The sequence below is a fragment of the Chiloscyllium plagiosum genome, chromosome 17 (genome assembly GCF_004010195.1).
Source record: "Chiloscyllium plagiosum isolate BGI_BamShark_2017 chromosome 17, ASM401019v2, whole genome shotgun sequence".
In the NCBI taxonomy this organism is placed as follows: Eukaryota; Metazoa; Chordata; class Chondrichthyes; order Orectolobiformes; family Hemiscylliidae; genus Chiloscyllium; species Chiloscyllium plagiosum.
Genome location: NC_057726.1, coordinates 55,005,987 through 55,030,089, shown reverse-complemented (window position 1 = coordinate 55,030,089; position 24,103 = coordinate 55,005,987). Strand labels below are relative to the sequence as shown.

The window sequence follows — 24,103 nt, the reverse complement described above, 5'->3', positions numbered from 1 at the left end:
GTGTCGGAGGCTGAGGGGTGACCTTATAGAGGTTTACAAAATTGAGGGGCATGGATAGGATAAATAGACAAAGTCTTTTCCCTGGGGTCGGGAAGTCCAGAACTAGAGGGCATAAGTTTAGGGTGAGAGGGGAAAGATATAAAAGAGACCTAAGGGGCAACTTTTTCATGCAGAGGGTGGTACATGTATGGAATGAGCTGCCAGAGGAAGTGATAGAGGCTGGTACAGTTGCAACATTTAAGAGGCATTTGGATGGGTATATGAATAGGAAGGGTTTGGAGGGATATGGGCTGGGAGCTGGCAGGTGGGACTAGATTGGGTTGGGATATCTGGTCGACGTGGACGGGTTGTACCGAAGGGCCTGTTTCCATGCTATACATCTCTATGATTCTAAGTCTGTATGATTACATTAAATGCATTGCCTCATCAATAATCCTGGCTGGCTAGCTCAAACAAAATTTGTAAAATTTAACCTTCCATTAAGTGAGCCAACAATTCAACAAATGCTTTCAGTGTGTGTGGTTCCACCAAAAATAATCCTGGCACAATTATATTAACGGAATTGGTAATATAGTTGTGCCAGGGTTATTGTTGATGGATTGTTCGAAATTCATGTATGTAATTTGTGGAGTGGAGCAGGAAGACTTGTATGAAAGCTAATTCTAAAGTTCTCTTTTTTTTTTTGGAGAAAACTAGTTGCATTTGAAGTAGAACATAATTCTTGTGTTGCTGCCATTCATTGCATGGTGCTGAATCTGCTCGAGAATATATTGCTGAAAATGTGTTGCTGGAACAGCGCAGCAGGTCAGGCAGCATCCAGGGAACAGGAGAATCGATGTTTCGGGCATAACATCGATTCTCCTGTTCCCTGGATGCTGCCTGACCTGCTGCACTGTTCCAGCAATACATTTTCAGCTCTGATCTCCAGCATCTGCAGACCTCGCTTTCTCCACCAGAATAAATTGAACTGGTTGACAAAATGCAACTTTATATGTGACCGTGAGTGCCAGGAGTTTTGAATTTTGATCAATACATGTCTGTAATGGAAGTAAAAGCCACAAATTTATAAGTCAACAAATGCATAATATTTGGTTCAATGTGGTGGTGTTTAATTCATATTTGTACTTAACTTCAAAGACTACATTTTCATTGGGCTATGTGTTTCATGAAGATTGAACTGAGTTTTCTAAACACCAATTTTGAATACGTTAGGAGGTACAGTGGCTCTGTGGTTAGTACTGCTGCCTCACAGCTCCAGGGACCCGCATTTGATTCCAGCCTCTGGTGACTCTGTGTGGAGTTTGCCCATTCTCCCCGTGCTTGCATGGGTGTTTCCTGCATGCTCTGGTTTCCTCCCACAGTCCAAAGACATGCAGGTTAGGTGAATTGGCCATGTTAAATTACCCATAGTTTTAGGTGCATTAGTCAGAGGGAAATGGGTCTGGGTGGGTTACACCTTGGAGGGTTGGTGTGGACCTGGTTGGGCCAAACAGCCTGTTTCCACACTAGGGAATCTTAATACTATTACCAGAAGAATTTCTAACTTCAAGATAGAAATAAGAACTTTATGAAGATGCATGTGTATGTTGTTGAACTCTATCTAATTTTTGTTCTTTTTCCTTGGTGATAGATGAAGGTTGGCTCGAAGTAGTACAGTCCCTGATTAGAGTTATTCCTCTAGAAGATCCTTTAGGACCAGCTGTCATTACTTTACTGCTGGATGAATGCCCGCTGCCAACCAAAGTAAGTGATGCATGATTTGCCATGCTCTCTTATTCACGCCTGTCTTTTTATTTAAAATTTACATTTATCAATTATGACTATAAAACACCCTTAAGGGTGAAATTATTAGGAATATTTGGGTTTGGTGATGTTGTCAAGCAACTTAACATAAGAAATAGAATTGAGTGTAGACCATGTGGACCCTAAAGCTGCCTGCACCATTCAATACTATTGTGGCTTGTCTGATATCTCCTTTACACTCTGTACAATCTCTTGATCTGATAAACTAAAAATCGCTCTGACTTTTGAATAAATTCGAAGGTTAGAGATCTCCAATGTTCAGTTGGCAATTTAAGCCTTGTCGGAGTGCTATCTCATCAACCCCAGTCTCCTTTAACCAGGGATTGTGCTCCCAAGTTCTTAATATATCTAGTGTTAGCTAGATAAACTGGTGTTAACTTGGGTCAAAATCTGTGGATGAATTGGACCTTGATGTCTTTTTTTCCATACTGATTAGTTTATTGACTGACCACAGCTCGTGCCACAGCCCTCAATACCATTTTTATGCCCTATTTAAATCAACTGTTCAGACATGTGACATTGCAGGTGGATCTTGAACCAGATCTTCTGACCAAAGATAGGGACATTACTGCAAGAGCCTTGCTGTTCCCATTTTTACATGTTTGTATACACACACATTTAATCAATTTAACTTAACTTAAGTGTGCAACTTAAACCTTGGCATACTGTTAACAAGCGCAAATCTTCTCAAGCCCCTTCAGAATCTGGTACATCTCCATAATATTTCTTAAATTTTAAACTCTAGTGAGTAGAGGCTGAATTTACTTCACCTGTCATTGTACACCTGTCATTGTACAGCAAGATTCTCTTCCCAGGAACCAATCCAGTTTGTACCGTTTCCAAGGAAAATATAACCTTCCTTAGATAAGAGACCAAAAGTGTGCACACTACTCTGAATGTGTTGTCACTAAAGTCATTGTATTTTTATAAACTAATGACATAAATAAAAGTTGAATCCAAACGTTTTCTAGATATTATATAAGCATTATAAATTGAATTAAGGGCAACTTTTAAAACCTGTCAATATTAATTTATGAAATATTAAATCATCCCATCCAATAAAGTATGCATAAGTGTAGAAATGTTTCACTTTAATGTGCCAGTACATAGGGGGACTGAGGAAACAAGGCCTCCAACCCCTATCTCAACTTTCCACAGGGCTGGAGAGCCTGGGTAATGCTTTTTCTCTTTTTTTTTTTTAAAATGTATCAATCCAATCCCATAAGTAAATGGGCCCTCTAAAGTTTCAAAAATGCTGTGATCCCTGCTAAAGTAATTTTTTGGATAAGTCCGATCCTAGATTGAAATCTGGCTTAATAGATCATACCTTTTTGTACCTGCCCTTATTGAATAAAAACATTTTTCAGAGTGGAGTCTAACAATGAAACAACTTCTATGCAAAAGAAAGGATGAAAGAATAAACCAAACTATTTATACATCACGTGAAATATTTCAACCCCATGGTAATAACACAGTTCCTGGCAACATCACTTTGTAGTACAGGTCGTTTCACTATAATGTGTATTTCGTTGACACCAATTATCTGTAACAAGATTGACGAATTGGGAACAGTGTTTCTAAAGTGCGACCTTGTAAAATATGGCTGTAATGTGACTATGTGACCAACACTTTAAGCACTCTTTCAATTCCCGAAAAATATAGAGCTTTAGAAAGAAGCTGTTGTGTTTGATAGCCTTTTTCTTTGGGCTTAGACTTTATCAATTTTGAATAACCTCATCATAATTCTAACCAACATTCTGATGAGGAATTTCAATATTGTAAAATGAGTCCTTTCCGGAAGCAATAATCAGGATACATAGGAAGGGGTAAGTACAGGGACATGTTGGCGCTTCACTGTAGCAGAGTGGTTGTTGTGTACCATACAAACAATTCTTTACGCAACAGTGACCAGTTGAAAACGACAATCCCTTAGCATGCTGGGACTAGCAAAGTTGTTCCTGTTGAGAACCTATATTAACTTGACAGACCATATGGCCTCCTGTGATAGAATCGATGTAGGTTGCAAACTGCCCCAAACAGCTTGTAAATGGAAATTAATCAAATTGTGACATAGGCACATTCTGTCCATTCTTTTTTTAAAGTTGTATGATGTTATGTAGAAACTTTGAAGTGCATTGTGTTTGCACCATGTGTTTTTAATTAAGCCTTTTAAATTTTTGCTATTCTTTGATAGGATCTTGATATCACTAGTGTTACGAAACTGGGTAAACCCCTCTGCTAATTTTAAACTCAACAACAGAGAAGCTCACCTTGTACCCTTATCTGTTTAAGTTTCAAAAGGCAAAGAACTATCCCAGAGGTCACCATTTAAAGTAAAAAATTAACAAATTTATTCATTTAAGTCCAACAGAGAATGTTGAAACCAAATATTTACAACTCCTTTCTCTTCAATCTATCCTATACCTCCCAATCTACTGGTCTGATAAATTCTCCCTTAAATTTATGGCAAAATCAATTTCAAACCCAGGTATAAGTCTTCCAATGTCGAAGTTTCTCTGTAGATTCCTCTTGGTGTACTGCTGCACAAATTTCTTGTAGACAAGTAACTTCCAGAGAGTTGTTCTGTTAGCAGTCTGTTGCTTCTTGGCAGCTGTTTGTAGTTCTCCCCCTAACTGTTCAAAATGTCTGGTTTTTATACCCCAAAACATTGGATCATTTCTTTGGTTTGATATCCTCCCAAATTGTGAAGTTCAAATTCAGTTGGATTTTGGAATCTGGAACATAATTTAAACTGGCTGAATTTGAATTTGTTTTTGTTCCATGGCAATGCAGTACCAGCTATTTGTGTCAACCAAGTGTTACATTTTTACTTTGTTCAGGATGTTCTGTGCTTCTCTCAGTCCGTGTCAGCTTCCAGTCTCTCTCAAAGGTACAGTACATTCCTATACCTTCATAACACTAAGACCAGCACTTGGTGTTCCTTCTGAATTGGTTTAGGTTATATCTTGCTGGGTCATTTCAGAGGGCAGCACACATTGCTGTATGTCTGCAATCTCATGGAAGCCAAACCATCTAAGTATAGCAGGTTTATTTACTGAATACATTCTAAATGACTTAATCAGTGAGTGATTTGGGTTTTTTCAATGACCTTGAGAGTTTAATGCTCATCATTACTGAGATTAGCTTTACATTACAGACTTATTGACTGAGTTTCCAATTCCACCAGCTGTGAAGTATGATTTTGAACTTTTCTATGTCTAACATTACCCTGTGTCTTTGGATTACTAATGCTATAACATTACAATTATGCCATTGTTTCTCTTGTAGATACCATAACATAAATGTGCAATGAAGCATTGTCACAGCATCGTTCTGACTAAATAGTTAGGAGAGATTTGTCTTCTCCTCGCTTCTGAGAGAATTGTTATGGTGTAGAAAGAAAAAGCCCATTTGGCCCACTTTTATCTGCTTTGGCTCTCCAAATGGATTTTGACAGTGCCAATTTTCCACCTTTTCCCCTAATGCTGTGCATGTTTCTATTTCCATATTCATCTAATTCCAAACTGAGTGTCTTGAATGAATATGCTTCTGTCTTTCAAGGTGGTGTGTCCCACACCTGAACCATTTATTGTGTAAATGTGTTTTTCCTCATTTGCTACTTGTGCAACTCATTTTTGAAATCCACATCTCTCATTCTGGGTGTTGTGCAAGTGAGAGCTGCTTCTCCGTTTTCTACTTTTTATCAAAGTCCCTCATGATTTTGAAAGCTTCAGTAAAATCTGCTCCTCTTGCACTTTGCAGTGTGAGCAAACCCAACCATACCAATCTAGACTCCTAACTGAAGTGTTTAATCCCTGAAACCAGAACCATTCTTGTAGGCTGCTTTTGTAGTCTCCAGTGTGTTTGCATCCTTTTGATAATCTGGCATTTGGAATGCTGTGCAGTATTCTGCTACTGGGAGGATGTTGTGAAATTTGAAAGAGTTCAGAAATGATTTTAACAGGGTTTGGAGGGTTTGAACTGCCGGGAAAGGATGATTAGGCTGGGGCTAATTTCCCCTGGAGCATGGGAGGCTGAGTGGTGATGTGGTAAGTTTATAAAATCATGAGGGGCATGTACAGGGTGAATGGTCAAGGTCTTTTCCAGAAGTCCAAAACTAGAGGCCATTGGGTTTGGGGTGAGAGGGGAAAGACTTAAAAGGGACCTAAGGAGCAACTTTCTCACAAAGAAGTGATGTATACCAGACGAAGTTGTGAAGATGATAAAATTACAACATTTATAAGGCATCTGGATGGGTATATGAGTAGGAAGAGTTTAGAGGGATATGGGCTAAGTGCTGGCAAGTGAAACTAGATTAATTCAGCATGGAGAAGTTGAACTGAGGGATCTGTTTCTATGCTGTACCTCTGTTTTATACAAGTTCAGCATCATCCCTTCCTTGCTTTGTACTCCGTGCCCTTTTAGTAAAGTCTGGGATACTTTAAGCTTTGTTCTCCACCCGTCTGGCCACATTTTCTAATGATCTATACAGAAAAACACACAAGCCCCTCTGCTGCTCTGACCCCTTTATTTTATATTGTCTATCATGTTCTTCCCATCAAAATGCATCATCTCCCACTTTGTTATATTGAATTTCATCTGCCCACCTCACTTTGTTTATTACAGTTCCACACTGTCATCCTCTGATCTTGAGTGCTTCCAAGTTTTATATGATCCACTTTAGTTTAAATTTTTCCCCTGCATACCAAGATCCAGATCATTAATATATTGGACAAAACAAGGGGTCAAATACTGGCCCTTGGGAATTCCATGACAAACCTTCCTCCACAAAATTATTCACCTTTACTTTTTTTTTTAAACTGGTGATCCACCTTTTTTTTTTTTGTCCATGTTGCTGCTGTTCCTTTTTTGTTTGAGTTCTGACTTTCTGCAAGTCAATTTGCCTATGTAATTTGCTTTTTTTTCTAATTCATTAATTGCATGAGAGTGTCTCTGGCTAGACCAATATTTATTGTTTCTCATTAAATTGCAGAGAGCAATTTAATAGTCAGCCACATTGTTGTGGATCTGGAATCCAATGTAGGCTAGACTAGGTAAGAGTGGCAGGTTTGATTCTCCAATGAACATTAGTGTTTCTGATTTGTTTTTACAACCATCAGTATGGTTATCTGCTTACGATTAGGCCAGCATTTTATTGAAGATATTTACTGAATTCAAGCTTTGGGGTTTGAACACATTCTCAGGTAATAAAACTTGAGTTCTGGATTGCAAGTCACTGCTTCACTCCTTCCTGTTATGCTCCATCACCATACTTTTTGTTTAAATGTAACCTTAACTAGTTAATATGATGGTTTCACCTAACTGGTACTCAGTAGATAAAGTTGTTGTTGTCCACCTGATGCTTGTAAGCAAGACGTGTTTTACAAGCAGTAGGCTTCATTTAGCTCTCATGGTAGCTAACCCTGAATTTTAATTACTTTAGAATGCCTTGGGGCAACCCACCCTGACTCATGTTAAACCTATCATAAGTGGACTGCTACCTACAATTCAACTTTTTTCCCCAAAATGAAAACGACATGTAAATGCAAAAAAAGGGCGAAAGTAATTAAATTGGGTAAAAACGAGGACTGCAGATGCTGGAGAAAGTAATTAAACTGTCAATTGATCTGACTTTCGACAGTAACCATAATCCTTGTCCTGTATATTAAAAAATTTCTATTTTTGCAGAAGATTAGCCCTAGTTTGAATGTGACTTGTAATTAAGGGAAATGAGAGAAAGTGTGATTCAAATAAAGAATAGTCATGTTTTTGTGAAGTTGTGTTATGTTTCAATGTACATGGTTGATTGTAAGAGCACTGACTGGCTTTTTAATTTTATTTTAAGGATGCATTACAGAAATTGTCAGAAATGTTGAATTTAAGTGCATCTCTAGCTAAGCAAGATGCTTGCAATCCGGCTAAACACCGTAATACTACTGCAGTACTGGGATGCCTGGCTGAAAAACTGGCAGGTACGACAAAAATTCTTTTTGCCTTCAATTTCTTGAGATATTCTTGGTCACACACACATGCTTTTGTATGTACTTGACTTGATCTTTTAGATATACTTTGTACTATTATATAATAACTGGGCATCTATTCATCACTGGTGATACGTGGAACAGTGCAACATCTGAAGGATTTATGTAAATAACTTGAACGAAAAGTAGAGGTGCAACATACTGTGAAGTAGTCTTGAAATTTTATCAAGATCAAGAACATGAGAACAGGAGCAGTTGTAGACAATTCAGCCCCTCGAATCTGCTCTGCCATTCAGTATGATCATGACAGATCTTGGCTGCACTTTCCTGTCTGCGCTCCATAACCTTTTAAACCCATTACTAAATAAAAATGTCATTTTGTCCTTTAACTTTACTCCATGTTCCAGCATCCAACAGACTCTGGGATAAAGTTCCACAGATTCATTACTTTGAGAGAGATAATTTCTCCATCTGTTTTAAAGCTGCTACCCTTTATCCTAAAGCAATGACCTCTTGTTCTAGATTGCCCCCACAAAAAGAAACCTCCTTTCTGTATTGACTTTATCAAATATTAAAGAGGCTTGTTATACTTCAGTTGAACCTCCTTTTTGTTCTTCTGAACTCCAGAGACTATAGACCTAAACTACTCTCCCTCTGTTCATAAGACTGATTTCCAGAGATGAGGAATGTATCTAGTGAACCTTGTCTGAACTGTCTCAAATACAACAAAATTTCTTCTCAAGAGAACCAAAACTCTATGCAGTACTCCAAATGCAGTCTTACTCATGCCTTGTACAGTTGCAGCCATATTTCTCTACTTTATATACTCTCTTCATTTTTAGCAATAAAAGTCAAATTCCATTTGTTTTCCTTTATTATCTGTTGTATCTGCATGCTAGTTTTTGCAACTCTTGAACAAAGATAACCAAATACCTCTGCAGTGAAGGATTGTCAAGTTTCTCTGCATTTACATAAGTTGCCTTTCTTCTACTCAATCCAAAATGGATAACCTCACCTTTATTTGCACTTAACTCCTTTTGCCAAGTTTTGGCCCATTCAGCTAAGCTATAGATAGACATTTGTAAATTTCTTGTTCCTTCAGTGCGACTTACTTTCCCATCTATTTTGGTGTTATCTACAAATTTGGTTGAAATACTTTCAATCCCCTATATCCAGGTTATTTAATATAGATTGTAAGTAGTTGGGACCTGAGGACCAAACACTGGCTTCCTGCAAGTTGCATCTTTCATTCTGACTTTACTTTGTTGGTTAGCCAATCCCCTCCCAAGCTAATTAATTACCCCTAATTCCATGTGATCTTACCTTGTCTATTGAACTTTTTGTGCGGCACCTGATCAAATGCCTCCTGAAAGTCAATGCTCTGTACTTGCAGAATCCCCGTTATTCTCCTTAATAGTTAGCATCTTTGAAGATTAGTGGAGTCAACTTCTGTTTATTGTTGAATGTTCTTGATGAACATTTCGGAGTCTCATACCATTGTTACTAGGAGCAGGGGGTTTGTAAACAGCCAAAAAGTGAAATCTGTAGACAATTCCTCTTTTGTTATGGTGCCGTACATCTCCTTAATTGGAAACGGGTACAGGAGATTCTGTTGCAGTACATTGGCTAGTGCCACACAGTTTTGGTATCCAATGTTGATCACCACTGTTGATATGATGCCTTGTATAACTTTTTATTTTAAATCTTCTTTGTATATAGCTTTGCATATTGATGGGTTTGCATGTTGTGTACATGGTATCTGCAGGAACACATTGTACTGGGATTGCTAGCATTGCTTAGTCATTCTAGTTTCTCTGAGAAGTAGCTGGGTGAGAATATATTAGGAGGAAGGTTAGGATCCACAAAAACTTGAATTGAGGTCAGGGTTACTGCTTTGCACTGTGTCCCCTTAAATTGTCAAACTGTATTCTTAATTCAGTGGTTAGCACTGCTGCCTCATCGCGCCAGGGACCCAGGTTCAATTCCCGCCTCAGGTAACTGTCTGTGTGGAGTTTGCACATTCTCCCCGTGTCTGCGTGGGTTTCCTCCGGGTGTTCCGGTTTCCTCCCACAGTCCAAAGATGTGCAGGTTAGGTGAATTGGCCATGCTAAATTGCCTGTAGTGTTGGGTGCATTAGTCAGGGGTGAATATACAGGAATGGGTCTGGGTGGGTTGCTCTTCGAAGGGTCAGTGTGGACTTGTGGGGCCGAAGGGCCTGTTTCCACACTGTAGGAAATCTAATCTTAACCTTTTACAGCTTTCTTTAAAAGATTGATTTTGAATGTATATTTTACTGCTTTTCAACAGCCTTAATTTAAAATTACTAGTTTGTTTGGGGTACGAAGAGCTAGATGGAGAAGCAGCACAATTAGTACTGCTTTCTCCAGGATTGGAATGGTAAGGAATAATTTTGGTGACCGTCCAGTATTTTTACCAGTGTTAACTATTTTTCTTTTGAAAACTGTTAAACTGTTAATGGCCTAATGGGCACAATGTGACTGGTACATCTATCAACTGTCATTTGTTTACTGTCAGGGTTTTATCCACTCATGACTTCTGGAAAGCTAACAATGGCTTTGGCTGATTTTCTTTTTTTTCCCTAACCTTAGCCTAAGGATCCAGTTTTTGATGATACTTATTTGCATCCTGCTTTAATGCACACATCTGTTGAGAAAAGTAGAGTTCTTAGATGCAGTATTCTTCTTTGGTGGGGCAATGGTGGGGAAATGCCAATTGCCACTTGTGCTTAGCAATTCTCTGAAATAATTTAGCAAGGCAATCGTGCATGTACAAAGAGTAACAAGGACAGTGATGAGAGCACCTTTTACACCTTTAGAATGGTTGAGAATGGTCATTAAGCAGAATATCCTAATGGATAGTAAATGGCAGCCTTTCCAGTGGTGTCCAAATGGATACCATGAGTAATGATTAGGATGAAGGGAGAAAACGTGTGCCAAGAATGGCATCATCCATTTGCTGAAGGTTGTTCTCATTTTGAAAGGTTGTTCACATTGTGAAGAACAGATCACCAAAAGCACTTACCAGCTTTCTTAACAAATTGAAACCCCTCCTTCTATTGTACATGAGGTTTTGTGTTTCTGGTACTGTAGACAAAGGTAAAGATGAAACTGGAGAACAACTGGGAGCTGTTCTTCTACCACAAGTAGAGTAAGTTGGGTCATGTTATGTCCCTCTTTACTTAATGTGTGGTGAGGGTAGTGAGCATTTTGATAGAACGCAATTTCTATTTGTATTTGTTCTCCTTTAATTGGCAGGTCTGGAAACAGAAATAAACAACTTTTGAAATAGTGTGCATTTCTTCAAAATATTGTGGCATTTTAAGAGCAATTTTAATTAATTTTCAGTCCAGTGACAGATTCCTCTTGAAAGGCTGCAAGTTCTCTAATCCCAGCTTGTAACATTTCTAGGTCCTGCCAGCATAGGTCTTCTCAGTCCGGGAACCTTGGAATATTTACTGGAAAGTTTGGTGAGTATTAGAAGTATAGGTGTGGTAAATCTTTTGAGACAAATTATTGAAAGCTATAAGTCTCTAAAATATGAACAAATGAACATGTTTCTCCATGTTAGATCAATGAGTTTTTGTTTGTGATATTTGCTGTTTTTGGATCATATCTGTACTTTAAGGCTAGATGTATGTGATATGTAATCTGGGTCCAGTTTATTAATCCTTGACTATCAGAGAGAACATTTAGGATAGCTAATTTAATGTTTGATCAAGGAGTTGAGCTATAAGTGTCTAAAACAGAAATGATGAGGTTTTGGGGAAAGAGTTTGAGCTTGAGGTCGAGACTGCTGAAGGCTCAAACACACTCATTGGAGGATATGCAAGAAACCTGTGCTAGAAGACTACAGAGTTCAAAGACATTGTAGTGGGCTGACCTGAGCTGCTGCTGTACTTGCAGTTGTTGACCCAGTGATACAGTGCTGATGTATTCACAAATCAGAATGATGTTTGATTCCAACTTCCGAACAGCTCGGTGTATGAGTCTACACCCCAAGGATTGCAGTGGTTCAAAAAGCAGTTCACCATCACTTGATTGAGGGAAATTGGGAATCTGCAATAACTGTTGGCCACAGCAATGCCCACATTGTACATATGTATTTCAAGAAAAATTTGCATTCCTGTGATTATGGTAATCTTTCCCAACTTGACGAACAAATGCATTAGAATAACAAGCAATTTAGACAACGTGATCTAAATTTTGACAAGATGTTACTCAGGAGGCTGCTAAATAAGCTAAGAGCTCATGGTGTTGGGGCATGGTACTGGGATGGCTAGAGAATTGGCCTACTGGCAGAAGGCAGAGACTGGGAATAAAAGGGTATTTTTCAGGGTGGCAGCTGGCGACCTGTGGAGTTTCATGTCCATGTTGGGACCATAATGGTTGATGTTGTACATTAACAGTCTGGATAATGGAACTGAAGGCATGTTGCAAAGTTTGCAGATGATAAAGATAGGTGGAGAGACAGGTCGTGTCGAGGCAGTGGGGAAGCTCAGAAGGACTTGGACAGGTTAGGGGAGTGGGCAGAGAAGTGATAGGTGGATTACAATGTGGAAAAGTGAGGTTATACACTTTTGGTAGGAAGAATAGAAGCGTAGACTTATTTTCTGAATGAGCAAAAGCTTCCAATATCTAAAACACAAAGGGACTTGAGAATCCTGAACTAGGATTCTTAAGTCTAACATGCAGGTTCAGTTAGGAAGGCAAATGCTATGTTAATATGGTTTTCAAGAGGACTAGAATACAAGAGCAGGGATGTACTGCTGAAGCTGTATAAGGATCTGGTCAGACAGCATTTGGAACAAATGAGAGCCGATTTGGGCCCTGGATTCAAGGGAGCATATTCTGTTATTGGAGGGGGTTCAGAGGAGATCTACAAGAATGATCCCAGAAATGAAGGATTTGTCATAAGGAGCAGTTGGCTTTGTAGTTAATTTGAATTTAGAAACATGAGCTGTCTCATTGAAACTTCCAGAATACTGAGAGGCCTGGATACAGTTGTCCTGGAAATGTTTCCATTAGTGGGAAAGACTGACACAAGGGTACAGCCTCTGAGTGAAGGGACAACCCTTTCAAACTGAGATGAGGAATTTCTTCAGGTGGTTAATCTGTGGGACTCATTGTTTCAGACTGTGGATTCGAAGTTACTGGGTATATTTAAGATGGTGGTGGTGGTGGATCAAAGGTTACAGGGAGAAGCCTTATTGGGGAGTTGAGAAACATTAGCTATGATTGAATGGCAGGGCAGATGTGATGGGCTGAAAGGCCTAATTCTGCTCCTACATATTTGGCTTGTATGGTCATCTTGCTGGCAAGGTTTGTGGGAAAGGAGTTTGTTCATGTAATTCTGACATTCTGCAATGCATCCTACGATTATTGCAATGCATTGGTGGTGCTAGTGCTGTGTTGGCAGGGTTTACACTTCTTTTCACAACTTCTACGGTTTGCAATAGGCCACCAAGAAAATTTTGTACTGTCTGCATATCAATTTAATTTTGAAAATAGGCTATCATTTGGATGTTCAATATCTTCTCTCAATGAAAATTCTGTTGACTTGATTTGTAGGGCTGTTCATAATAGTCCAAAAATGTTCATTAGCTTCTTGGACAATTGAACATTTTGGTAGCCATAAACGAACCAGAAATGTTGGTTAATTGAATATGATTCAAGTCCATAATCTCTGTGGTGGAAGTGATGTAACCTCCAATTTATAATCTTAACAGCCAGCTAACGAGAGAACTATGCTAAACTAACACCCCAGTTCTGTGCTGCATTCTGGGCTTTCTTATTAAAACAAATAATAGAACAAAAGGAGATACAAGTAATATCACAATAGAAGAGTTTACATCAGGAAATGGTAAAGAAGCTGAGGCTCATTTCTCTGAATAAATGGCCTCTAGAGACTTGTAGATTCATAGATTCAAGTGGTTTTGAATGAGAATCAAAAGCATGAACTTGTAACCTACGTATTTCTTTATTCTGTAGCAAAATATGGAACTTGCAATTGTATATATTTGTTGAGAATAACAAATGCATTTATGGGCAAAGAAGGTAAGTACATTAGTGAATAAAGAATGGTGGGATGGGTTGATAAGATGAAGAAAGCTGGAATGAGGTGTGGAGCATAAACCTGTTAGGAATAGGTCACTTGGCCTGTAAGTATAAAGTATGTAGCATGTTTACTTGAATATACATTTAACTTATGGAATGTGGGTGGTGTTGGCTTGGCCAACTCCTAAAACCCATCCCTAACTACTCCCTACGGTGGTCAACTACCACATTTGCTGTCCAATTTTAGGATCTTAGAAATCTATAAATTTCTCACCTGATGAAACAGAAGGTAAATACAGGAAGGAGATCTCATTGACCAAGGAGTCCAGGACCTGCGATCACAGTTTAAGGATGTGGAATAGGTCATTCATCACTGGAATGAGGAGAAATCTCTTCACCCTGAAACTGAACCTGTAGAATTCCCTATCACAATGTAGTTAAGGCAGAAACATTGTTTTGAAGGAGGAGTTAGCTATCATTCGAAAGGTATCAAAGGGAAGGAGGAAACAGTAGGAATGAGATGGGTGATCAGACGTGATATTAAATGGCAGAGCAGCATAAGGGATGAATCTACTATTGTTCCTATTTCCTGTATTTTAGCTTCACTTAAGGCTCCATTTGTCACTGATCAACATACTGTCTTTTTCTCCCTTTGCACAGGGATTTGGCTAATTTTCCTCTAAAACCTTTATGCTGTATGACTCTTATTTACTCCTGCATGTGAGGCCAAAATCCAGATTCAAGCCACCTTAAGTTGCTTGTGAAGTCACATTTATGTCACCTAATCTCAGATTCACACAACTAAGATTTTCTATCACAGCATCTTTATTGAACGACCAAAAACTTGAAAGGCCTTCCTCTAATTTCCTGTAATCTCTTATTTCTGATATCTTTATTGGAGACCTTGACATGGAGGCCAGATTATAGCACAGTACTTTAAAACTGAAGTGTTAAGGTGTATTGTAAAGAATAGAAGTTAAGCATAACTAAACAGTCCACTGGAGAAGGAATTTTTTTTTCAATCTGTTGTTTAGTTTAAGACAAAGTTGTTTTTATTGAAGTAAATAATGGTGAGTTGTTAATGAGCTTTCCTAGAGTGTTCAGGAGCTTTTTGATGGAAGATGTCGATGATTTACTGAGCACACTGCCTTGATGTGCACTGCATGCAGTTACCAACATGTCAGCTATTAGTTTGAGCTGAATCACCAAGGTTTTGTACAATAGTGTTTGATTCTTTCTAATAATGGTTCTGCTTTGGTTTCCCCAAGTGCCGTTATATGCTATCTTTTAAAACTCCGCTCCTAAATTTTAATTCAGTAACTTAAATTACACTTTTGCCTCATCTTTTAAGACTGATAAAGCCTTAATTGTTGTTTTGTAACTTGAAGTCACTCAATCAATAGTTTTTTTTTAAAGTAGACAAGGCAATGGGATTTTTGTCTGTTAATAAATATTTATAGGTTGGTTGATATAACTAAAAAGGAATCATGAAGATGGCTGTTAACTCTGCAGCTGCTTGATGAATGAACAGTCACAAGCAGTTTTTGCCTGTTCAATTCTTGGGCAGCAGGACCTTCACACTCATCACGTGGTTAGACCACTTCTGGAGTCCTGCGGGGGGGGGGGGGGGGGTGCATTCATTAGGCTGAATGGCTGCTCCACAATGCTATCAGCACGTGTTCAGTTCATGTACTCTCGTCACCACGAAGGTTCTGTCTACTTGACCTTGTCAGAGGTCCAATGACCAATGGGTTAAAATCCCACCCTCATCCCCAATCCCACCTCTGTCATCTTTCTTGAGAGCAGCCCTATGGTTCTCTGGGACTTTGGACGTCATAGACCAAAAATAGACATTTTATTCTCCTTTCTTAGCCTCTGAATATCAATCGTGAAGACTTGACATGATAGCCAGTATCGTTAAGTAAACTTTAAAAAACTGAATTTATTTTGAGTCTATGGTTAACTTAAACTGAGTAATTTTTGAGGCTAGCATATAATAATGTTTGGATATTTTACTTGTCCAGAGATAGGGACACTACCACTGTGTCACAAGAGCTCTGATTATGACTGTGTATATATCCACTTTTGGAGCTATATGCAGAGATGTAATGGGCTAAGAGATGCTATTTAGAAAGTTTCCATCTTGTTTGTTTTTAAGTAGTTATGGATATGTGCTTAAGGACAAACCAGTGGAATTTGTTTCTATTTTTGGCTGGATGCGAATGTTGTGATCAGCATGACCTTTTTTAATTCAAACATTATTTTTAAAAATTGACTTTTTAAATATTTCAGGCTGTCCAGATCTCATTATTAATAAGAAGTCAGTTTTCAAGTTAATTTAGCTTTATGCTCGATACCACTCAAAGTATGAAAATCTATTTTGTCTTGTATTGCCTTTGCCAATGTAAGTGTTTTGCACAACCTAAAGTCTCAAGTTTATTCAAAAATGCATTGTCAAAAATAACTTGTAGCATAACAGTTAAAGCTATGTGAATTTGTTTAATTTTTGACTCTTTAATATTGCAGAGTGTGCAGTCTCACCCCACAGTCATGCTTTTCTCCCTCATAGCCCTGGAAAAGTTTGCACAAACAAGTAAGTTTGCTGTGTCAAAATGAATATCTATGCAGAAATTAAACCTTGTAAAAGTGTAGTAGTAAGATTATTTTTCAAAGTAAACCTGTTTTTAAATAGTTGGCAATATCATCATGTATTAACTTGCCATTCAGATTCTGATGACATTGAAAACAGGATGGTTCAGAACAATCTTCACGAGTAACTGAGCTTAGTCAGGTTTTCAGCCCTCCAGCAGAGGTCTCCCAAAATTTAAGGTGGCTGTCCTATACACTGCAGACCATGACTCAAGAAAAATGTATGTTTGTGTTCAAGCCTGCATACCACCTGTCTCTGCATGCAATGCTTTGGATCCATGTATCTATTATAGCTAATTGTATTTGGGGATCCAGATTGGTTGTCTCAGCTCTTTGCTGCCTGCCTAATGTTCTAGAATTCTTTATAGTTTTTCCCCATGATCTTGGCTGTGAACTAAGACTGTGTAACTCTTCATTCTGTAGTAAAGTTAGGTAGACTTTCTCAAATGCTATCTGATCAAACATTTGACAAAGATGTCCAATCCGACTTAACAAGTTCTTTAGTTTGGTAACAAAAAAGTGCTCAAACACTTAGAATTAATTCTATGAGCTGGCAGCAGCTAGTCACCGCTTAAGTAAGAAACATGGATTCATGTCTTAGTTCTGACCCTCCAGAACTGTATAAATATATCTACTTTGATTCAACAGAAAGTTCCCTAGCTTTATATATTGTCTAAATCCAAAACGCTTTTTTTTTCTATTCAACCTTATCAATGGCCTGAGGTTTTAGAAACAGATTCCTACAAGACAGGTGTTGTTGTTGTTCTCTTTTTTGTTTTTTCTTAACTTTTGGGGTGAATTAATCTAAACCAACAATTATCTTGTACAACATTGTTGTGACCTTTTAAAGTATCATGGAATCTTCATCTATAAGGCTGACTGTCTAGATGTTCTGCCTCAACCTGGTAGCATGCTGCAAAATAAAATTTACCTAAATACTGTACTTTTTCCTCACTCATACAAACATCAGACTGAATGTTATGTAACTTTGATTTTCAATAAAAAGCACTGGCATTTGTGATTAGCCCACACCACCTTGCTCTCTGAATTTTACAAAAGAGGGGTTTGGGCAAGTAATGGAAACTGCAGCCTGTCTGCCATATTTAAATAATTTTAAGCTTGTTAAAAGCTTAGTTGATCCCAGTGTTACACAGGCAATTGGAAGAAGGTGGCCTGCTTTTTTTCAACTCTAAGTAGCACACCAGAAAGGTATGCCCTTTGTTTATTGAGGCATTACCCTTCCCTAAAACAAGAGACCCCCATTTCATTAGAAATCAGAACTATAAAATTCACTCCCTGCTTCCCACCAAATAGTCCTGACTTTGCTTAAATCAAAATCCATGGTGGTCTTCCTATAATACCAATAATATGCTACCTGTCCCTGACAGGACTGAAGGAGTTGTCAGTTAAGCAGCTTGACCAGCAGCTCTGACTGTAACTTCCTTCCACAATAGAATTAAGTCCCACTTTGTCTTTCTAACTCTGTCTGCACCATAATATCACTGCAACTTGGACTTCTGTTTGGTTGGTTTCCTGCTGACTGTAGTTAAGGAAGGTTGAGCAATCTGTTCTCCGATTTTAAATTAATCACATCTCTGTTCTAAACTTTTTAGTCTTTAAAATTTTGAAGCAAATTATCAAGTCATCTTTTGTAAATGGAGTTTTTCGGATTATGGTTTATTTCTTTGTGTTTTCCTCATTCTACTGTACCTTTTTTTGAATTGAAGACTTAATTTCGCATAGATCTCCCAGGTGTGATCTTAACACCATTTCAGTTTAACATAAGGTTTGTCTTAAATATTGGTAGCTCCCAATATTTTGAATGCTACCTCAAAACCTTATTCAATTGCATACTGATTTGCTTGTACATTGTAGTTTAACTGTTTGAGTTAGCTCTTTAAAATTTGAAAACCAGTTCTGTTTACTGTGTAATTCTAAGCTGATTTATGTAGCTGTAAGCATTATTAATGCACATGTTCATGTGGGCAAGGAATGCATCTTTTAATACTTGAATTAATTCCCAACAGCAGGTATTTACTGAAACTACACAAATTTTAATTACAGGTGAAAATAAATTAACAGTCTCTGAGTCATGTATTAGTGACCAGCTACTTATGTTGGAGTCTTGGGTAAATCACACCGATTACCTCAAACGGCAGGTTGGCTTCTGTGCGCAGTGGAGCCTGGATAATTTATGTAAGTTTAAAATTTTGTCCTTGTCTAACACGCACTAAAATATTTGGCAATATTCAAATGAGGTATTTGTACTTTAAGTTGTTTCTTTATAAGCTAAAAAATCATCATAGTGATACTTTTTTTAATGAGTAGAATTGCATGTTGCAATTTTTTAATTCCTTACTGTAGGGATTTGAAGAGTAACTGAAAATAAAATCACTTGATCCACCAATTTCTGTGAATTTTGCACAATACAGGCTGCAATGAAGCCCTCTTTCTCTATTTTCCCCCTTCAACTTTTAATTTTTAAAGAAGTTCTTGCTATTGAAAATTGACTTCTCATAAACTTCATGAAACAAAGTTTAGTGGAAATGAGATAATATTGAAGGAATAATTTGTAACCTGATGCACCTTAGAAATTAGTAGTGTTGGACAAAACTCTCTAGAACATCCATGTTGACCCACACAATAGTAAAGGGAAAGTCCTACTCGACTGAAATTTTGCCTCGACTTAGATTTGAACAGACAACCTGATTATTAGAGTGAGCTATTGTTGTAATTTCTCTTTTAAAAGTATGTCCTCTCCATCTGTAGCCTGTCAAGACCCTCAGGATTTTGTATCTTTCCCTCAAGATGCCTCTTACCTTTTTTAAACCCCCAACCAAAACAAGCCGCGCCTATTCAACGTTCCTTTAAAACAACTTGTCCAACCCAGGTTTTGGTCCAGTTAATCCTCTCTGAATTGGCAGATAACTGAGCCAAATCGGTCTTCCAAGTCCGTATTCGCAACACAGTAAACCTTCAAAGACCCTCAATGGATCCCAATGGTTTCTAACCAGACTTCTGAATAACCAATCCCAGGCTCTATGAATAATCAATCCCAAGACTGGTTTGTATCTTAAACCAAAGATTTAGCAATTTATTAACAGTATTGTAACTTCAGCAAAGCAAAATTAAACAAAACAAGTGGTCGATGCCATGAAGACACACCCCGCCCCCCCCCACACGTTCATTTTCACCCCCATTCACCAAAGACACACAGACAAACAATTAAGGGATAAAGACAATTGGCCAGATAACTTGTGGTTTCATGATGCCTTGTTCCACCATCATAGATGGTTTCTTAGTTGATTTTAGTTTTGACGATAGTGTTTCAAATATACCTACACAGATTACTTTAGATTACTTTACAGTGTGGAAACAGGCCCTTCGGCCCAACAAGTCCACACTGACCCACCGAAGCGCAACCCACCCATACCCCTACATTTACCCCTTACCTAACACTACGTACAATTTAGCATGGCCAATTCACCTAACCAGCACATCTTTGGACTGTGGGAGGAAACCGGAGTGCCCGGAGGAAACCCACGCAAACACTGGGAGAATGTGCAAACTCCACACAGTCAGTCGCCTGAGGCAGGAATTGAACCCGGGTCTCTGGCGCTGTGAGGCAGCAGTGCTAACCACTGTGCCACCGTGCCACCCAGGTCACCTTTACTTGTCATTTTGAGTTCCCAAGAGGTTTATGGGATGTCAGTTTTCAAATCACCATGTTGGCACAAAGTAGCCATTTTCCATTTTGGACTGAAAGCAGTCCAAAACCCAGTTCAAACTCAGACCACCCCTGTCAAATGGACTGTCTCTTCCACAAGGTCCAAGTTACAATTCAACTTCTATCATCTTGTACTTAAGGTATTTTCCAGACTTGCTGAAACCAATCCCCAGGTATTAGCCTCATTTATTAGCCAACTTCTGTTGAAGCATTATGCTTTTATCTGGTGACTGCAGAATCTTGGTCAGGAACTGACTTGCAGTTAACTTTAATTTGTGCAGGTCAGGCCTAGAAGTTAAAATAATGAAATATCAGCCCTACCAATGAACTGTGCACAGTACTTTGCTATCATACCAATGACCCGTATAACTGAAGCATAACCACCTCCTCCTGTCTTCCACTCCCTTTGTAATAACTTGTCTATTTGCTTTTTTGTTTGCTGTTCCTGCATATTAACCTTGGTGATTCATGCATGTGGATACCCAGATTTCTGTGCATCTGTGATCTGGTGTCCGTCACCATTTGGATTATGTGCTTTTTTTATTCTTCCTGCATTATGGACAATTTTACACTTTCCCACATTATACTCCTTTGCCTGCTCTTTGCCCATTCACTTAACCATTCAATTGTTTTTAGTCTCTCTTGTATCCTTTCACAACTTAATACCCTGCCTATTTTGGTGACACCAAATTTGGCAACCATATCTTCTGTCCCTTAATTTCCTCCATCTTTTCTATTGCCAGTGCCCTATAGTCGACATTATTCAATGTTGAGATTAGATTCCCTATAGTGCGGGAACAGGCCCTTCGGTCCACCCAGTCCACACCGACCCTTCGAAGAGTATCCCAGCTCCCTCTGACTAATGCATCTTACACTATGGGCAATTTAGCATGGCCAGTTCGCCTAACCTGCACATGTTTGGACTGTGGGAGGAAACCGGAGCACCCGGAGGAAGCCCACACAGACAGTGGGACAATGTGCAAACTCCACACAGACAGTTGCCCAAGGCTGGATTCGAACCTGTGACCCTGGTGTTGTGAGGCAGCAGTGCTAACCACTGAATCGTAATTGCACATTTTCTGTTCCTGGGGTATAGCCAAATTAATTCTGTCTTTGACTCTTCTAGACATGCTTTTCCTCAACCTGCAGTGCTCTCCTTAGTCAATTCTACCACCCCTTTCCATTTTGTTCATTTTCCAAAATGCAAGGTGTTCAGGAAAAAGAATATTTTCACGCCCCAGTTTTGCTGCCTCAAGCAAGGTGTCTAGTAGAGACACAAAATTTAGCAAATGGCAGGGAGCAGACTCCATCTTGTTTATCACCATTGTACAGTATGTTTCTCATATGTATGCATAACCCGATTTTAGACTTTCTTACTTTCTCCCTTTCTCTGGCCCCCATCTCTTATGCTGCCATGGTGCTCTGCAGCTGCTCAGCTCTGTGTCATCCTATCACACCAGGGAAGTGAGATGCAATCCTGCTGCTACTCTGAAGAAATAAGGCTGCTGAAGTTATTTCCTTTAATATTTATGCTTTTTTAATGCAGTTTTGAAACCGAAAAGGCAGTTCACTTATGAAAAAGTAAATCTCAGTCACGTTAACGCTATGTTGAACAGCAACGATGTTAGTGAATACCTCAAAATTTCGCCAGATGGTCTGGAGGTGAGTGTGTATGTATTTGTTAAATTTGCCATGAGCTGCTACATTAGAATCCATTTCAGTTCCATTACTGATTTTGATGGGTTTTTGAAATAGCATGAAGTCTCGATTTTGCTCAAGTTGGATTCGAAGTTCACCATTTGCTAATACCAATAAACATACAATGGAGATTAATAAACCGCATAGAACTTTTGAGGAGGTTTGATGGGAAGGCATTTGATGTGATGTTTAATATGCTGCACTATTTTATATTACTTGTTTGACAATGATCAAGCCAAAAATAGTTATCAATCTTTTGCACAAGTAATCACAGAGACAAAAGAATAGAGACAGCACAAATGATCTTTAAGATATGTAGCTCAGGTTGTTTGTCTGACTACAAATTGTACTCATTTTCTGGCATGAAGCTCTCATTCAAGCTTTCAGGTTTCCATTCAGATTTATTTGCATAAATTCTGATCTTCCATGAAGCAATGCAATCAATTGCCATTTTAAAACCACTTTTTCACAGTAGAGAAAAGAACAAAACCAAGTATTCAAATGCAGTTTTATTAATGCCACTGGTTATATAAAACCATTTTTGAGAAGTGTTTAGTCTTGCGTCTGAGTACATTTTAAAGAACAAGTTTTTTTTTGTCAGCAGAAGTTATGATTAGATTTTAAAACTACCTCTTTCTGTTTATGGGGTACAACAACAGTGTGTCTCTGTTCTAAAAATGCATTCTGTTTAAGGCCACTGCAGAGATCTAGTTTTAACATTTATTGAAAGCATTAAATTGCACATTGACCATAAACTAACTTTGGTCTGGGTAGGATTACTCTAATGAGGGTGAAATTCTTTAATTCCAGTTCCCTTTCAATTTAATTCCAGTATTATGTGCACATATATTATTGGGTTTTATTCATTTAAAATGGAAATATGCATGCATGGCAACACTCATCAAACTGAAATAATCTTTGTGTTGGCTATTCCATATGTTACTCCAAACTACAACCTGTCAGTTTTATCTCTGGCCTTTCTCCCCAAGGAATGCTTTAGTACATTTGTGATTCGTTTGTCCCATTTGAACTTTTGTCAGCTTGGTTTGGAAAGGATTTAAATTTTCACACTGGTGAATAAAGCATAAATTTATATCTAAATCTGCTAGTGTTTACTATTGGATCCTTCTGGTTCAATGCTCTCTCTGTTTATTTTAGACTCTGTGATAAGTATTTGTATCACCATGCAAACCGGCTTTTTGGTTTGACCTCCAGTCTTTAACTGATCTCAGCAAGGCATTAAGAAGAATGTTAATATCATTGTTGACTCCCTAGTGTCAGGGCGAAAATAGTAGTTAGGATTCTGGTTACCAATTACAGGCTGTTAGTGTCACAGTGCATTTGCAAACAAGCCATCCAGCCAACTGAGCTGCAGATCTAGTACAAAATAAATGAGCTGCCTGTTTAGCAAGTTGACTTAATCCTGTAAGTAGGTTTCAGACTATGAAGGTGTGATTGAGGTGGACAATGTTTGAAGTTTATACAACTAAATAATTCAGCCTTAATTATTTGATGTTGTCAATGTATACTTTTGATTTGGAATGTTTACAACAATGTAAATTTACCATGGTCCCTAATTACATGCCAGGACAAATGAACATTATTGCTGTTTCTTTAGCATAACTAATAGCTGTTGATCTTAAAAATATTTTGTATTTTTACATTCCTGCACCTGGGAGCAGTTTATCTCGACAACATTTCAGAAATGAATTGAACCAACAACGTATTTGTAGGTTTGAGGTTTTTGGTGAAGAGTTCACAATGGGTTAACAGTGACCGGAATTGAATGGTGCTTGGGTTGCTGGTTCAATTATTTAGTTAAGTGAATTAACAGTATGATCCATTGCCCCTTGATTTTGGACCATTTTACACAGCTTTAATATTTAAAGCATTTAATTGAAGGCTTTATTTGGATACTGCAATAGTTTATTGAATTTGTAATGCAGATTTTCACGTGTGAAAATTTGATCCTTTTCATTTTATCTTATAAAATAGACTCTTTTTTTGTGACTTTAGAATGATACATTTCAAAAATTGAGAAACAGGAGTGTATTGCCCAAAAATTTCAATAGATCTGTACCTCCATTTAATGCATTTTTACTCTTGCCTTGCAAAATTCTCTTGTTCTCACTTTTTAAGTTTCTCTTCACAACGATTTAAGACCTTTTTTT

General features: G+C 38.2%; 1 protein-coding gene across 1 annotated transcript in view; it reads left to right on the top strand.

The window, feature by feature from the left end:
• The window catches only part of rspry1 (ring finger and SPRY domain containing 1), a 67,183-nt gene that overhangs the window by 26,475 nt on the left and 16,605 nt on the right, over positions 1-24,103 (top strand). Inside the window, exons 3-8 of the mRNA XM_043707140.1 lie at positions 1,631-1,743; positions 7,649-7,775; positions 11,213-11,271; positions 16,385-16,451; positions 18,572-18,703; positions 21,781-21,896. Coding sequence (XP_043563075.1) covers positions 1,631-1,743; positions 7,649-7,775; positions 11,213-11,271; positions 16,385-16,451; positions 18,572-18,703; positions 21,781-21,896 — 614 coding nt within the window. The remainder of the gene's footprint in view (positions 1-1,630; positions 1,744-7,648; positions 7,776-11,212; positions 11,272-16,384; positions 16,452-18,571; positions 18,704-21,780; positions 21,897-24,103) is intronic.